This window comes from Macaca nemestrina, chromosome 8 (genome assembly GCF_043159975.1).
Source record: "Macaca nemestrina isolate mMacNem1 chromosome 8, mMacNem.hap1, whole genome shotgun sequence".
Classification (NCBI taxonomy): domain Eukaryota; kingdom Metazoa; phylum Chordata; class Mammalia; order Primates; family Cercopithecidae; genus Macaca; species Macaca nemestrina.
In genome coordinates this window covers 153,377,578-153,395,285 of record NC_092132.1, presented here as the reverse complement: position 1 = coordinate 153,395,285, position 17,708 = coordinate 153,377,578, and the positions used below count along the sequence as shown (strand labels likewise).

The following is a 17,708-nucleotide window of genomic DNA, read 5'->3' as shown; positions in this document are numbered from 1 at the left end:
TGTGGGGCTAAAATAATTGTGACTCTTTCGTGCCGGGAAAGATTTAGTTCTGTCTGTACCGATATGGAGAAATGTTGATATATTAATAGGAAGTGGATAAGGTTCCTTGAAGAGCAGAATGTGAATTCTAGAAGGGTGGAGAGTTTAACAGTAAGGGATTTGTGGGGCTAAAATAATTGTGATTCCTTAATGCCGGGAAAGATTTAGTTCTGTCTGTACTGATATGGAGAAATGTTGATATATTAATAGGAAGTGGATAAGGCTCCTTGAAGAGCAGAATGTGAATTCTAGAAAGGTGGAGAGTTTAACAGTGAGTGCCTGGAAATGAATATGCAATTTAGACTGACAATCACATAAAGCGTATGTTAACTGGTTACAAGAAAGCAATGGTTGATTTTCAGTTTGTATATTATTTTATAATGAATATTTCCCAAATGTGCTTGCTACAATAAAAGTCAGCTAATTTTCTTACCTTATTAGGATTTTACATTTGAAAGTAATTACATGGCATTAACTAACTGATCATCAAACAGATATTTGGTCAGAGATTTTGGTGACAATAAATTTTCAGCAGATAGCAGGCAATGTTCAGCAGCCCTGACCTTCAGGAAAGTTACTATAACATGATCATGGTTTTTAAGGCTATATAAAGTGTATGTAGGAGAGTGTTTTGCAATCACCAGCTCAGTGAGAAGAGTGGCGTATCTTTCCAATATAACTTTATAAACCTAATAAGTCTCCTTAAAAAAAACACAAGTGTTCGTTCTTCCTCCAATTCATTTCTGGCGGGGAATAATAATTTCATGCATTAGTATGCCATGGAAAAAATGAGCACGGAATTTTGTAATTTATCAAAAATCATATATTAGCACCTTCTTTTTAAAAACATGCTACACTGAATTTCATCTGGGTACATAGCATTTTTGTCTCCTGGAAAGAAAATGATCAATTATTAATATTCTCTGGTACTGCTTGTTTCTTGGAATCTGTTTGGTTCTTTGCAGAACTGGACTAAGCTCACAGATACCGTTTTTATCATCAAATTATATAAGAAATCATCATAACTCCTGATTTAAAGTATGGTTTCATTATTTTTCTTTGGTTCAATATTTCAAAATGGTAAACGTATGTTATTATCATTTCAAATCCTGCTTTAGAATGGAAATAGTAGTTTCCACGACCATACATCCTGGATCCACTCACGCAGTGCGCCATTCCACGGTCTGATGTACGAACACTTGGTGGTGATTTTTATATACAGTTTCTATGCCGGCTTCTTCTTGCCATATTGCTCTTTTCAGCTGATTAATTATTGCTTAGTCTCACTTTTTAATGTACTTTCCATGTTTTTTTTGTTTTGTTTTGTTTTTTGTTTTCCATGGGGGGGGTTATTTTCCCTTTTTATCACATTTTCCCCATCTCTATCCATTCTTCACCTAGGCTTTCTCGCCATCCGAGGCTTGGCCCTAGCCCTGTGCGGCTTCCCTCGCGGCTGCGGACCCTCTGCCTGCGCCCAGCCCAGCCACAATGGGGACTGCTCAGGTACAGTGTGATCTTGCTCTTGCTTCCTTTGTGTGTCCGTCCTGCGGTCCTTACCCAGCATTTGCTTCCTGCCTGCTGTGATGGGCGCTTCACCTGGGGAGGGGGCACAGGGATGACAGGGGCCTGGCCAGACTTGGAAAGAGCCAGGCAGCCGGGCGTGGTAAGGCCGAGGGGTGAGTGTTCCTGGAGTAGAAGCAGGAGAGGCTGCGGACACTGCCCACGGCTTCAGCTGGATGTTTCTCTGTTCAAACAGAGCTGTGTTTACAAACTTCTCATGTGCACAGTGTTTGTTGCTCTGTTATCATTGGCAGTGGTGACAGAATGTTGAGAAATTCGGGAGGCCTGATGGAGGGTAGGAGCTGGGCCGTGTCACTGCCTGTGCTCCGAATGAATCCGTGCATTCACCGAGTGTACGTGTGACTGCAGATTGTCCCCAGATACTGCCAGAATGGAGTTTTTCAAACAGCAGTCTGAACTATTTTCCAGTGGCTTTCCAAGAGCTTTCCTGTGGAAGCTGGTGGTATGTGGGGAAACAGGAGTGCACGGCCACAGGCCTGGGCATGGTGAGACGGGACACAGCCTTCAGACAACAGCGTCCTGGGGCTGTGGATACTACAGTGACCGCTGCCGGGTGCTGCAGGGACTGTCCAGGGAGCCGTGCCCACCTCCTGCAGTCCCCAGACCCACAAGAGCATATTCGAGAGGAGGGTTTTGTCAGTTTACCTGCTGCAGTGCCAGTGGGTGAAGCACACAGTCACGGAGACGGCATTTCACGTGATTTGTTGAAGGGAAGAGAGGATTATATATAATACAATCTTATTTCTTATTCCAGAAATGTTTCGCACTGATGGAAATGTCTAAATTTCAGGGGGGCCATGTTGCTGCCGCTGCCCTGTCATCTCCTTCTCTTTCTTTCCTTCTTTTACGTCTCACTTGGTGGCAGCTTCACACGTTCTGGCTCAGGGTTCCGATACTTTCTGTACCTACTTGGTGGCCTCAGAAGATGGTGTTGACTTCAGGTTGCCAGACCAAATTGCCACCCCAGGAACAGGCAGCTCTTGTTCTGGGATTTTGGGAGCTCCGTGTACAGCTTCTGAGGAGTTGTAAGGCGAGCTTGAATTCATTATTATTTTTTGATATCTGCTTTCCCCTCTGATCAGAAAAGACAGTCCACAGTATGCTCGTCAACTCTCCGCTGAAACTCCCTGTAACCAGCTAGGGGCAATTGCTTATTTGTCCTGTGAGTTAGTTACGGTGCTTGATGGCCAAGAAAAGACTCACTCTGGTGGGTTTAAGCAGAAGATAACTTGTTAAAAAGGAAATCAGGCATCCCATAGACCCTGGACCTCCGTCAGCTCCAGCAGTGTGGGGCTCAACAGGAGACCCCGGAGAGCTCTGCACAGACCCCTTCCTGGGACACGCACCCCAGCAGGGATGTGTGGGTATCAGGATACAGCTATGGCGCCTGCCTCCAGCTGCCAGAGATGTCGATCAAAACGTTTTTGTTGATGTTTGTTTTCGTTTTGTCTTGCACTTTAGAAAGGGGTCATTTGCAGCACGGGGAGCTGTCAGAAGTGCAGGGAGGCCATTTGGGAGCCTGGGGCAGCCAGGACCGGGGAGGCCCGGAGTCTGCGGCCTGGGTCCATCCACCCAGGCTGTCCTCTTGTTCTCTTGTTGTGTGATGTCAACGGCAGCTCCCGTGAGACACAGCTATCCCTTATAAGATGGGCTCCCACTTAGTCTTATCCCAGAGGGGAAGTGCAGTTGCATTTGTCATGTCCCCTAACTCCTAAAGGATCCTGGGACAACATTCCTTCTTCTTTCCTTTCTTCTTACTCCTCCTCTTCCTTTTTCCTTCTTCCTTCTTTCTTCTTTTCTCCCGCTGTCACTCAGGCTGGAATGCAGTGGTACCATCATGGCTCACTGCAGCCTCAACCTCCTGGGCTCAGGTGATCCTCTCACCTCTGCCTCCTGAGTAGCTGGGCCTACAAGTACTTGCCACCATGCCTGGCTAATTTTTGTAGTTTTTGTAGAGAAGGGGTTTTGCCACGTTGCCCAGGCTGGTCTTGAACTCCTGGGCTCAAATGATGTCTTCGGCCTCCCACAGTGCTGGGATTGCAGGCGTAAGCCCACCATGCCCGGGCGCATTCCTTCTTCTTTCTCTGGGTCAGCACAGCCCCTCTCGATTTAGATGCTGCCAGGGTTCCCTGCAGGAAATGAGGGAGCGCGCTGGCTTAGTTTTGATGTATAAGTATCTACATGACACAGCAGTGTTACAGGCAGCCTTTATGGTTTGAGGACCCGGTGTTCATGACTCCTGTCCCCACCCCCACCTGTGTTCCCCTTGTCCTGGTCCCAGTCCTGGCTCCAGGAGCTTTCCCTCTGGTGAAGACGACTGCTGACCTCCTGGTGGTTCCTTCTGTGTGGGGTCACTGGGGTCACTGCCATCCTCTGCAAGCCTTGGTAAGTGTGGTAGTACCAGCGATTCAGAGGACCCCGGGTCTGGACACGCTGCCCTCATCATCAGCAGCAGAGGCTCTCCTGCACCCCAGGGACGTGGTCACACCCACTTCCTTTCTGCCCCCTGGTCTGGTGGCACAGGCAGCTCAGCCTCCAGCTGCAATTCATGGAGCATCCCGCATGTCCCCTGGCACCTCACTCCCTGAGGGGACATGGGAGCCGCAGGGCATCAGGGGACAGGAGACAGAGGTTTTGAGAGGAGCCGCCCACCTCCGTGGCAGTCTCTGGAGCGACGTCTTCTGGCTGCGGGACAAGCAGCACCCTGTGTTGGCTCCAGGTGCGAGTGAGATGCCCACCACATCCTGCAGGAGCCGGCTTGAGAAACCCCCAGAACTCACTGTGGACCCGGCCAGAGGAGGGTTCTTCCTCTGCCCTCACTGTCCCCAAAATGACCCCACAGAACCGTCTGCAGGGTCTCTGCTACTGTATGGCTGTCAGGACAGATACGTGCCTCGATGCCTAAGACCCACGTGCCTGTGGTTCAGCCACACAGCTGCTGAATCAGGTTGTTCTGTTAGATTCTACCTTGGGAGGGTGGCGCTTCTGTGGGAACCTGCACACCTTTAGGATGAATAGGCACCACGGTTTGGATTTGGGATCAGAGAGTTCTCTGCTGTGGGCTTTCCTGGGCGTGGAGGCTGTTCCACAGCTGCTGGCCTCTGCCCAGAGGCAGCTGCACTTCCCTCCAGCAGTGAGTGCCAGGCAGTCGTCAGCCCCGTCAAGTCCTGTGGGCAAAGCATCCCCACCCACTGAGAAACTTTGTTAGCATGAGGTTCATTGTGTTCCTTTATTATCTCTAACGACATCGTCCCTCTCATTCCAGATGTTGCTAATTTGGGTCTTCTCGCAGTTCTTCCTTTTCAGTCTGAGGTTTATCCATTTTGTTGATTTTATCAATGAACCAGGTTTTGGTCTCATTGATTTTCTTTTTTTAAAATTTTTAATTATTGTGGGTACATATTAGGTGTATTTATTTATGGGGTACTTGGGATATTTTGATACAGGCATGCACTTCAAAATAATCACATCAGGATAAAAACGTATCCATCACCTGAAGCACTTATCTTTACTTTGTGTTATAAACAATCAATTATACCCTTTTAGTTATTTTGGAACATACAAGAAATTACTGTTGACTGTAGTCACCCTGTTGTGGCATCAAATACTAGATTTTATTCATTCTATCTGACTATATTTTTATGCGCATTAACCAGCCCTTCTTACCCTCCACTACCCTGGTAACCATCTTTCTGCTCTATCTCCATGAGTTCAGGGTTTTAATTTTTGCTCCCACAAATAATTGAGAACATGCTGTGTTCATCTTTCTGTGCCCAGTTTATTTCACATACCACAATGAACTCCAGTTCCATCCATATTACTGCAAATGACAGGATCTCATTCTTTTTTATGGCTGCATAGTACTCCACTGTGTATGTGTACATTTTCTGTATCCATTTGTCTGTGGATGGACACTTAGGTGGATTCCAGATCTTGGCTGTTGTAAACAGAGCTGCAGTAAACATGGGCATGCAGATACCTCTTTGACGTCCAGATTTCCTTCCTTTGGGCTTGGTTTTACTGATTTTCATTGTTATGTTTATATTCCCTGCTTCAAAGCAACTCATGTCTGTCCTGGTCTTTATGATTTCCTTCCTTTCATTCACTTTGGTTTTAATTTGCTCTTCTTTTTCAGGTTTTTTAAAGGTCAAAGCTGAGGTCAGAGATGTGAGACTTTCCCCACAGGCATTTAGTGTTACAGAGTTTCCCTGTGAATTTCCACCTTTTTGGGTGCTGGGTATTTTGTGTTTCTGTGACATTCTTGGAAGTAATTGTTTTGCTGAGCAGAATTAGCTGGGAGCCCTGCCTTCTGCCTGTGGCTGCAGCCTGGTGTCTGGAGGGGCCCGCGACCCCTCTCGCAGCCCTCTCTGCCCGTCTGTGCTTCACTCGGTCAGGCTGACTTGTCTCTCCTGCTGCTTGAGGGACCTCGGTGCTGTGTTTCATCGGTGGCCTGCATGTTCCTGTGTCCCAGCTATGTTGGGGATTTCTTCTTAGACCTCTGTCATTTATGTGGATTTGAGGAAGAAGAGAGAAACTGAGGGGTGTCCTCATTTCCCAGCCTCGCGCCAGTTTTCCTCATGAATGTTTTCGTAGAAACATCCGGGCTTTCCATGCCGTCTCGCTAGAGGAGGCAGAGGAGGCGCTCCCCTCGCTAGAGGAGGCAGAGGAGGCGCTCCCCTGGCTAGAGGAGGCAGAGGAGGCGTTCCTCTCGCTAGAGGCGGTGTTTCACAACTAGGGGAGGGCTTGCCCCACATCTCCGGGGACGTACGCTGTTTCCCCTTGTGGCAGTGGTTCTAAATGGGGGCAGTTTTGTCCCCGGGGACATTTGGCCAGGTGGGGAGACATTTTTGGTCACACGGTTGGAGGACGTTTACTTCCGGCATCCGATGGGTCATGGTGGAAGATGCCACCGAGCAGCCTACAGTGCCTGGACGGCCCCACAGCCAAGAATCATCCAGACCAAAATGCTGAAACAGGCTTCTTTTATTACCTAACCTATAACACTTAGGTGTCTTCTGGAGTGTGAATAAGAAGGGTAAGGAGATCATATAACCTTGATATAGAACTGTTTGTCTTCAGTGTGAGGATTTTTCATGGGTGTTCTTAGGGCATTGAATGGTAGCAGACTTGCATGCAAATTCATTTAAATGGATTATTTTTAAAATACACATTTGGACTTTTGGGAATAACAATAAAATGTCTTTGAGACAACCTACTGAACTTATTCAAATGATTATTTCAATGATATGATAGTTCAGTGTAATTGCATTTATAACCCTTTCTGTGGTAGTTATTGCAGTTGCAATCTTCATGCAGAACTTAGACCAGTATTTACATTTCTGTTGTGTTTAGACAAGCATAAGAATGACTGCATTTTGATATTTTGTCTCATCTGAAATAAGATAAATTATAGCATGAATTCTTAGCATTAGTTCTGGGTCAACCCACAATAATTCTGAATGAAGAAATCTAATTTATTTTGCAAAAGAAAATTCTCTTTCCTCCAGGTAACTGAATAGATCTATGTTGCTCAGAGACAAAGACTATGTGGAAAAGAAACTAAGGATGACACATTTATTATCTTAAGTGTCTATATGTAATCATGTACCAAAAAGCAGCTCTGTATTAAAATATATTATTTTTTAATTTCTACCAGGTAATGAATCATTGGCTTTTAGTTAGGGTTTGGGAATGGCTTCTAATTTTTTAAAGTGTGTTTAGCTTTGACAGACCTAATTTTTTTTTATTAAACCCACGAGTCCAATTTGGTTTCATTGTTTATGAGGCGAAACCAGGAGAAATCCATAGTGTTTTCTTCCATTTCTCCCTTAACTAGCAAGAACACTGTGAGATAACTGACGTTGCCTGTTAGAGTGGTAAGGAATCCAGTTTCTCATGTTACAAAATAAAGTGGAGGCAGAATGTGTGAAAGTGATCAATATTTGCCTGGCTGTTGGAAACCGAGTTCTAGTTCAGGTTTGTCAGTCTCTTTTTTGACCCTGATGAAGTTTGTTCCACCTGTCCCATTTCATCACCTGTGAAGGTGACAAGCTTTGACCAAATGCCCCGAGGTCTCTCTGTTTCTCAAGGAAAGAGAACACTTGTCTTATTACAAGGCCTTCTGGGTATGGGATGATGAATACCCATTGTGCTTATTTATAAGTAGAGAATTCTAAGACTTTTACTTCAACAAGTTAGGAAACAAGTTTATTATTTAAAAGTAAGCATACACATTATAAAGGTAAAAGTACTTTCTATCAAATTCAGAGCTTTACTTCTAGAAATTGTGAAAACCATAAATTGTTTTGTTAGTTATTTCTTTTTTCAAACTATATAAGCAATATGTCTTACCATAGAAAAATTAACAAAATGAAGAAAAGATGGAAGGTTCAGAGATGAGTGTTATTGACATTTTGGTTTACTTTCCACATTTTCTATGTTCTTAGTCACATATAGGTTCACAGTTTATATTAATGAAAATAGATATCTTGTGCCTATTATAATAACTACAGTATATTATGGTACTTTCCTTGTCAATCAAATATTCAAAATGTGTTCATAGCTGTGAGGTTCCCCATAACATGGGCACACCTCAGTTTATGTACCAGTCTCTCGTTATTGACAACAATGTTCAATTCTCCAGTGATGTAGATAATGCTTGGATAAATTACCTCTATTTGGGTACTTAATTATTTCCTTAGAATAGCTCTTGGGACTTAAAATATTTCAAAAGGTGTGGAGATTTTTAAAGATCTTCATTGTAAAGTTTTAATATAGTTTCTAGGCAAATGTACCTATTTGCCCTCTCACCAATATTGTACATGTCACATTTGCTTTTTATTTAACTTTTAAGTTTTAATTTTTGTGGGTACATAGTAGATGTATATGTTTATGAGATACATGAGACATTTTGACATAGGCATGCAATGTGTAATAATCACATCGGTGTCAGTAGGGCATCCATCCCCTCAAGCATTTATCCTTTTTGCTTTTTACAAACAATCCAATTATACCATTTTAGATATTTTAAAATGTACAATTACATTATTAAACTATAATCACTCCTGTTGTGCTATCAAATATTAGACGTTATTCATTCTTTCCATTTTTTTGGACCCACTAACCATCCCCAGTTCCCCCCAACCCCCATGACCCTTCCCAGCCACTGGAGCCATCATTCTACTCTCTATCTCTGTGAGTTCAATTATTTTAATTTTTAACATTTGCTTTTTAAATTCTTGGTATAGTTCTTGGTATGGCAGATTATACATAATTTGCAACTCTATTTATTTAAGTTACGGGTGCTACTGAGTATGTTTCTTCCTTATTTTCCTTTTTTTTTTTTTTGGTGCATTCCTTGCATGGTCTATTTTCTCATTTCAATATTATTAGGATGTTTATTTTATTCTTTTGAAATCAAAACGAGGTATTAACCTTTTTTCATATATTTACAATTCAAGTATTTTTGTTTCTCAGATTGCCATTTGAGTTATTTTGTTACTTATGTAAGAAGTAAAATAGCTGACTTTGGTGCCTTACTTTAAAAGCCTTTCTTTGCCAACAAACCCTATTTAAACATTCAGCTGTAACTTTTTCTTTCTTTTTTTTTTTTTTTTGAGATGAAGTCTTGTTCTGTCACCCAGGCTGGAGGGCAGTGACACAATCTCAGCTCACTGCAGCCTCCGCCTCCTGGGTTCAAGCAGTTCTCCTGCCTCAGCCTCCCAAGTAGCTGTGATTACAGGCACAGGCCACCATACCTGGGTAATTTTTTTGTACTTATAGTAGAGACAGGGTTTCACCATGTTGGCCAGGCTGGTCTTGAACTCCTGACCTCAGGTGATCTGCCGGCCTTCACCTCCCAAAGTGCTGGGATTATAGGCGTGAGTCACCATGATCAGTCCAGCTGTTACTTTTTTCTTTTTTTTTTTTTAAATACTTTAATTTCTAGGGTACATGTGCACAACGTGCAGATTTGTTACATAAGTATATACATGTGCCATGTTGGTTTGCTGTACACATCAACTTGTCATTTACATTAGGTATTTCTCCTAATGCTATCCCAACCCCAGTCCCCCAGCCCCTGACAGGCCCCAGTGTGTGATGTTCCCTGCCCTGTGTCCACATGTTCTCATTGTTCAGTTCCCACCTATGAGTGAGAACATGCAGTGTTTGGTTTTCTGTCCTTGTGATAGTTTGCTCAGAATGATGGTTTCCAGCTTCATCCATGTCCCTGCAAAGGACATGAACTCATCCTTTTTTATGGCTGCATAGTATTCCGTGGTGTATATGTGCCACATTTTCTTAATCCAGTCTCTATCATTGATGGACATTTGAGTTGGTTCCAACTCTTTGCTATTGTTAATAGTGCTGCAGTAAACATACATGTGCATATGTCTTTATAGTAGTATGATTTATAATCCTTTGGGTATATACCTAGTAATGAGATCACTGGGTCAAATGGTATTTCTAGTTCTAGATCCTTAGGAATGACCACACTGTCTTCCATAATGGTTGAACTAATTTACATTCCCACCAACGGTATAAAACTGTTCCTATTTCTTCACAGCCTCACCCACATCTGTTGTTTCTAGACTTTTTAATAATCACCATTCTGACTGGCATGAGATGGCATCTCAAAGTGATTTTGATTTGCAGTCCTCTAATGATCAGTGATGATGAGCTTTTCTTCATATGTTGGTTGCATAAATGTCTTCTTTTGAGAAGTGTCTGTTCATGTCCTTTGCCCACTTTTTGATGGGGTTGTTTGTTTTTTTCTTGTAAATTTGTTTAAGTTCCTTGTAAATTCTGGATATTAGACCTTGTCAGATGGGTAGATTGCAAAAATTTTCTCCCATTCTGTAGGTTGCCTGTTCACTCTGATGGTAGTTTCTTTTGCTGTGCAGAAGCTCTTTAGTTTAATTAGATCCCATTTGTCTATTTTGGCTTTTGTTGCCATTGCTTTTGGTGTTTTAGTCATGAAGTCCTTGCCCATGCCTATGTCCTGAATGGTATTGCCTAGGTTTACTTGTAGGGTTTTTATGGTTTTAGGTCTAACGTTTACATCTTTAATCCATCTTGAATTAATTTTTATATAAGGTATAAGGAAGGGATCCAGTTTCCAGATGTCACATTTAAATTTTATTGTTTACAGTCATCGCCTGCGTTCTTCTGGATTTATTTAGGTGTATCTGTAAGTCAAGTCTTTGCTTGTCTCTGCCTCTGATTGGTGAATCCACTGTTGTATTTACTGAGAAATGATACTATTAAAAGTTTTCTAATGTCAGATTATCTTTTATTTTGGGAAAATGTTAATGGTGGTCATAGGATATCCACTTGTCACTTTTCTTTTGCATTGATTTTTTTGATAAACGCTTATGTTAAAGCTTTATTTCCCTTTTCAGAGTGCCTGTGGAGGAAGTGAGGACGACTGTGTTTGTGTAAGAATGTCAGCTGCAGTAGGCAGCACACGCTGAGAGCCTCTGCTGGTCCCTGACAGGAGACCGTGCTCAGCTTTGGGTGGGGGCTAAGCAGTGAAGACACTGTGGGATCAACTAGGAGGAGAGAGATGGCACGGGGTGTATGGACATGGGGTGGGCTCTTCCTCCTGGGAGTCAGTTATTTGTAATGGGATGATGGCTACAGGGCCCCTCGTTCACTCTGGTTTCTCACACAGCACACTGATCTGGATTTCAAGTTTGTGTAGATGAAGGTGTAAACCCAGTAAACACCTCTGACAAGCACCACATCCTCCCATCATCCCTGCGAGCAGCACTGGGGTTGAGACAGGGCTTACCTGTCTTCATGGTGTGTTCACAGTGTTTCTAAAAAATGGCAGACATATGATTAATGCTGATGTCTGAGAGCTCTGTCAGAGTAGTGGTGACATCACCCAGTTATTCCTAAGACTTTGGGAAGGCACACTGGGGGAGTCAGCACTCCAGTACCCATTTCCTGAGAGAATTCAGGCTCTTTGCTGTAACAAATTACCACACACTTCTTAGCTTAACCAATACACATTTATTATCTTAGAGTTCTAGAGGTTGGAAGTCCAACAGTGGTCTTGCTGGGCTAAAATCCAGGCGTCAGCCAGGCCAGCTCCTCTTGAAGTTCTGGGGGGACCTGTTTCTCAGCGTTTCCCAGCTTTGGAGGGTCCTATGCTTGCCTTGGCTTGTGGCCCCACCTCCGTGTGCAAAGCCAGCAGCAGAGGGTGGGGTGGGGGCGTCTCTGATGCTGCACCTGTGGCTCAAGGTTCTCTGGCTTAAGGACTCTTGTGATTAGAGTGGGCCATGGCTAGTCCAGGATCACCCGTCTCATCTCAGGACCCTCAGCTTCTCCCCTCTGCAAAGTCCCTCTGCCATGTGAGGTCACCAATTCTCAGCTTCTGAAGATCACAGTGTAGACTTCTTTGGGAGTCATTATCCTGCTGCCAGAGGACTTGTTTTTTATTTAAATGTATGCATACCTTTCATCTTTAGAGATTTTATTTTTACCATGGATTTAGACAAAATTTCTGTATTTCCTGGGAAAATAGTTGCAAAGGAAGTTTTTCATCTTTTAATCTCAGAACATGACAGGTTGGATTAGCCTCTTTGCCATTTTCCAAGTGGTAAAAAAGAAAAATTATTTATGGAGCTGGTGGCTCCTCAGTGGGATGAGAATTCGTGCCTTTTCATTGGTGCAGTGGGCTCGCCCTTGTGTGGGACACGCAGAGGCCTGGAGACGTTGCCCGATTCAATCAGTAACCAAGGAGTGGGATTCATTAGGGGAAACGGAAACCAGGCTGAATCACGTTCCCAGGCAACTCAGCGTTGCCTAGTACACCGAGCTTGTCTCAGGATGCAATCCTAGTCAGTCATTTTGTGTCTCCACTCATGGAAGAAGCGGAGGACTAGACCACGGGCTGACCAGTCCCAGTAGAGCAGCGCTGGCTTTTGTGACCCCACACGCCCCCTGCCCCTCACTTGGGGCAGAGCTGGTCCTGCGTGCCAGCATGTGGCTGTTTTAATTTGTGGGCTTTAACATGCAAAATTTGAGCCAGGCATAAAGACAAGCTGAGAAGTTTAAGCCATTATAGTTCCATGAAGTTGGTAATAGGATCTGAGCAAATGCAGGCCGACACATGTGCCTGCCTTCCTCAGTGCCATGAGCACATCATTCAGGACATTTTTGGTGAACAGAATTAATGCTATTCAGCTTAAACGTTAAGTGCAAATCTCACTGCTGTGTTCTACCTACCTGCACTTTAACCTGTGATTGTTTTTAAGAGTGGTTAGATCTTTCTACCTTTAAAACACCCTGTCTTCCTTGACCAAATCAGTGCAAAAAAAGGAAACCTTCTGGGAAATGCAGCCCTGGACCACCTCCTTGTTGCTAGGGAGGAGGGGGCTGAGTGGGTGCTATGCCCTATTGGGTACTACACTCAGTACCTGACAGGATCCTATTGGGTACTATGCTTAGTACCTGGACGTCAGGATCATTCGTACCCCAAATCTCAGCCTCATGCAGTATATCCATGTAACAAACCTGCACATGTAACTGTTAACCTACAATAAAGATTGAAATAGTTTAAAAACAAAAAAATGCTTTCTAGAATGAGACTTAACCCAAGCAAGGCTGTCACATTGTGTCACATGTATGTGTGCCTGTCTCTGTGTGTACATGTATGTTGGGGTGCACAGGTGCATGCAGGTTACTGCTCACATGTGTGCACATGTTAGTGTGCATGTATGTTAGTGTGCACATGTGTTAATATGCATGGGTGTTTGTGGAGGGGGGCTGCTGTCATCTGGATGGAGTTAATGCTCCTCCTCTGGTACCATGCACTGAACTGAATTCACCAAACTGAGTAGTAAGGAATAAAACTTTAGTTGAACTATTGCCTACCATTTAAAACATTTACTTTTAAATATTTAAGTTTCTCTTTATATACTTAAAATATTATCCACTTCTATTCAAATATTATTTGCTTCCAAAATCTAGTAAGCCAACATTTGGGGTTGAAGTGGCTTTCTTCAGAGACATTGGGAGAAGGGAGGTAAAAAATCAAAACATGAGGACATCGCTCCCAGGCCAGGCCCTATTTTAGATTCTGCACGGTGCTTCACACCGCCCCCTAGAATGCTCCCCACCCCACCCCTCTCTCCATCTCCCTCTCCCATCTTGACGTTTCAGGTTTTTGGTGGTGGTATTGTAGTCCATGGTCCCCCGTGCTCCTGGGTCCCCTGTGCTCCTGTGTCCGGGGGTTCGTTTGTGGCTGGCCCTGCTGACAGGGCGTCTCTCTGCGTGTGGGTTTTGAGGCACTCTTAAAACGAGTTCTCTTCCTGAACTTCAGGTTTGCTACCTGTGAACTTGGAATTTTGCTATTCTCTGTGCTAGGCTGTGTCACCAAATTTCTGAAATACTTAAGAGTTATTAAAGAGTATTTATGGCTATTAATTTACAGTTAATTCAGGCTTTCCCTTCTCTGGAGTTCATGCTTTCTCCCCGTACCAGCCAGTCTGTGGCGCGTTCTTTCGTGTGGGTCCAGGCTCACCGTGGCCCTCTCAGAACTGCTTTCCTGTTACGCTGTCAGAACTGCAATGTTTGTGTATCCATCGCTTCATGTGTCAAACGCAGACGTTTTCTCACAGGTTTGGTCATTTTTGGGTCTGAGACACGTTCCTTCCTTGGAAGACTTTTTGTCCGTGAGGGTGAATGGATCCGCAATTACTCAGAATAAACGCCGAGATGTAAAGGACACCGGCAGCCATGGAGCACAGCAGCGGCACAACAGCTGGGTTGTTCGTGAACGCTTTTTCTCTGGTCTTAAATGTAAACACCGAATCCTACAGATACCGGGAAAAGCCGGAGAATGCAGCTGCGGGCTGGGGACTCGGCCAAAAGCCCCGGCCGCCTCCTGCTTGCAGTACCCGGCAAGGCTCAGGCGGGAGGTGACTTTGCCCGTCCACGTTCTTCCCTGTGGAGTAGACGCTGTGCGGCCATCGGGTGAGATGTCGGCTTGGTCCTGGGCCCTGCCTTGCGGGTGTCCGTGGGATAGCAGGTCTCAGGGCCCTGGGCCCTTGTCCTGGAAGAGGCACTGGACGGGGCGATGCTCTGCAGGTCCTGCAGGTACCCTGGCAGGGATGGGGCCCGGGGGCTCCTGTGTGCCAGGTTCCTGAGATCTTGGCAAGTGTTCGAGGCCTGGCAGGTGCGGGGGCACAGAAGGCTGAGGCTTTGCCAGGGTGACCCTCTCAGGCCAGCGTGTCTCGTGGGAATAAAGCCGAGCTGGGGAACAGGCCCTGTGGGCAGGGGGTGGGGGTGGGGTGCTCCTACTTCCGTTTCCGGGCCTGCGGCGCTGCCCTTTGACCCTGGAAGGGCTTTGGAGAGAGAGGGCCATGTTGGGGCCAGGGCCGCGTTGCTAAGGAGACGAGGGCGTTTCATGCGAGCACCGCGTTAACGAGCTGCTTATTTAAAGATGGCACCAAACGGAGATCTTTTGTTTTTCTGGTCACTTTACCGAAGGAGGATACCAGACTCAGCGCTCGTCTCCTTTCGTGTTTTTCTTCCGTTCTGCCTCTCCTGGCTGGTCTCTCCCAGGGCACATGCGCACACCTGGTGCTGTTCTGGTTGGAAGATCCCACCTCTAACATTCCCTGGTAGAAAAACAATGTTCTTCTTTTACTTGGCAAGATAATGCCATGGCTAGAAACACAGATTCTGGAGCCAGATTCCGGGGGTTGAGTCGCATCTCGACCACCTCCCGTCTCCTGGGCAGGGGCAGGGCGCCACCCCTGGCATCTCCGTGTTCCCATCTGTGACACGTGGGTGGCAGCGCCTTCCTCCTGCCGGGATCCTGGGAGCGGATGCGCTCAGGCCTCGGGATCTCGCGGGCCATGTGCCCAGTGCTGCTGGCATGAGCTCGGCCAGGTGTTCGAGGCAGCCTGGCAGGTCCTTGGACCTGTGTATCCTGCCGAAGAAGGGGCCGCACCTTGTGGATAAGGAATGTGTTTCATTCATCTTTGTGTTCCTGGCACTTTTTGTGGTTCCTGATTCATAATAAATGTTGTTCATTGAATTTATTAAACATCGGTTTTGACCAAGACTCCAAACTGAAGCACGATGAGAATGCTGGAGAATGTAATATGAAAAATTATGTCTCAGAATCCTTCAACATTTTTATAGTTATGTTCATCACCATCCCTACTTTAGTAAGTAGCAGTGCAGACGTGCTTTTATTTACCTGCCTGACCTAAGGCCGCACTCAGGCTGCAGGCAGCGTCTCTGGTCCATCCTGGCTTCCCAGGCTGGCTGCTGTGTTGGGCACATTGTAGAAATGTGTGTGTGTGTGTGTGTGTGTGTGTGTGTGTCTATATATATTTATATATATATTTTCAGATGGAGTCTCCTTCTGTTGCCTAGGCTGGTGTGCAGTGGCGTGATCTTGGCTTACTGCTACTTCTGCCTCCCATGTTCAGGCGATTCTCCTGCCTCAGCCTCTTGAGTAGCTGGGATTACAGGCACGCTCGACAACGGGCGGCAATTTTTTTTTTTCTAGTAGAGAGGGGGTTTCACCATGTTGGCCAGGCTGGTCTTGACCTCAAGTGATCTGCCTGCCTCGGCCTCCCAAAGTGCTGGGATTACAGGTGTGAGCCACTGCTCACAGCCTGAAACTCGTATATATTAATATTTGGTAAACAAATGTTAAATGAGGTACTGTGCGTGGATCCTGTAGTGTGGACGATGGTGGAAATTGAATTAAATATGTGCAGACTCCTGATGATGTCCTAAACATACTTTACAATAATTTAAGGGATGCTGGCATTGCACTTCTTGTCTTTCCCCTCCCTTTGTTGCTTCCTTCCTCTCCCCCTTCTTCCTTCTTCTCACTTCATTTCTTTCCATTTGTCCCTCCATAACTAAAGTTTAGATACTGTCTAAGACTGTCTCAGTAAGTAAAGCTTGCTGTAAATTATGGTTATTATTTTGTTAAGTTCTTAATGTTTTTAAAATGAAAAATGGTCAGAACCTTTTTCTCTTTCAGCATAATGAACTCATTGTGTTTAGAAATCTCATGGTTAAAACCTAACAGAAATCAGCTACTCCTCTCACACAAATCCTGATTCACTTGTTCTGGGGTGTGGTCCTGGCATCAGTATTATTATTATTTTTTTTAGTGCTTCCTGAAAAATTTCATTGTACAGCCAGGGTTGTGAACCACTGCCATACATTGATAATATACAGGTCTTCAGGAATCTCATTTACTCTATAATATACATTGTTTGATAAGCTTTAAAGTAAAAAATATTAATTATAGATCCAGTGGATTTCCCTTTCTAGCTTGGACAAGTGCTCAGGAACACCAAAAAAAGGGAAAAGCTCTTGCACATTTTTGTTTTTACTCCTAACTAGATTGTCGTGTTAATGTAATTAAACTTCTTTTACTGCAAACAGGGATCCCTTAAGACTTGAAAGAACAAGTGATGAAGAACTTTCTTTAATGAGGGAAAAAGAGCCTTCTTGCTTGCACATCATGGCTGACAGAAGACAGAAGTAAAGACAATTAATTAAAGCTGGACTGTGATTCCCCTGCTAGTAACTTCCTGGGGAGTGAGAGCATGTCTGTGGTTATGACAAACAGCATCTGAAACGGCAAGGTGCTGCTTTTAGCCAGTCTGTAAGCAGAAGTTAATCACAGTGATTAGATGCTCAGAATTCTTATCAATGAGTTTACCTGTTATTTTGTTAAATCAGGAAAAGCTTACATATGACCCCAGTGAGATATCACCTCACACCTGTTAGGATGGCTGTTACTGAAAACCAAAAGACAACAAGTGTTGGTGAGGAGGTGGAGAGAAGGGAACCCTAGTGCTTTGTGGGAATGTAAATTAGAGTAGCCATTATGAAAACAGTATGGAGGTTCCAAAAAAAATAGAAATAGAACTACCATGTGATCTAGCAGTCCCACTTCTTGGCTCAAATCCAAAGGAATGAACTCAGTGTGTTGAGGAGATGTCTGCATTCCTATGTTCACTGCAGCATTATTTATAATAGCCAACATATACAATCATTCTAGGTGTCCAACAGCAGGTGAATGGATAAAGAAAATGTGC

The 17,708-nt window shown here is 44.6% G+C and overlaps 1 protein-coding gene across 5 annotated transcripts in view; it reads left to right on the top strand.

Moving 5' to 3' along the window:
* Window positions 1-17,708, top strand: part of LOC105491902 (DLG associated protein 2) — a 921,137-nt gene that overhangs the window by 107,239 nt on the left and 796,190 nt on the right. For 4 of the 5 annotated variants that reach the window (XM_011758618.3, XM_071068682.1, XM_071068680.1 and 1 more), the window contains exon 2: window positions 1,441-1,542. In XM_011758618.3, the coding sequence (XP_011756920.2) occupies window positions 1,528-1,542 (15 nt within the window). In that variant the 5' untranslated portion in view covers window positions 1,441-1,527. Of the gene's footprint in view, window positions 1-1,440; window positions 1,543-6,636; window positions 6,656-17,708 lie in introns of those variants that run through there. The other variant, XM_011758615.3, reaches the window with a different exon arrangement.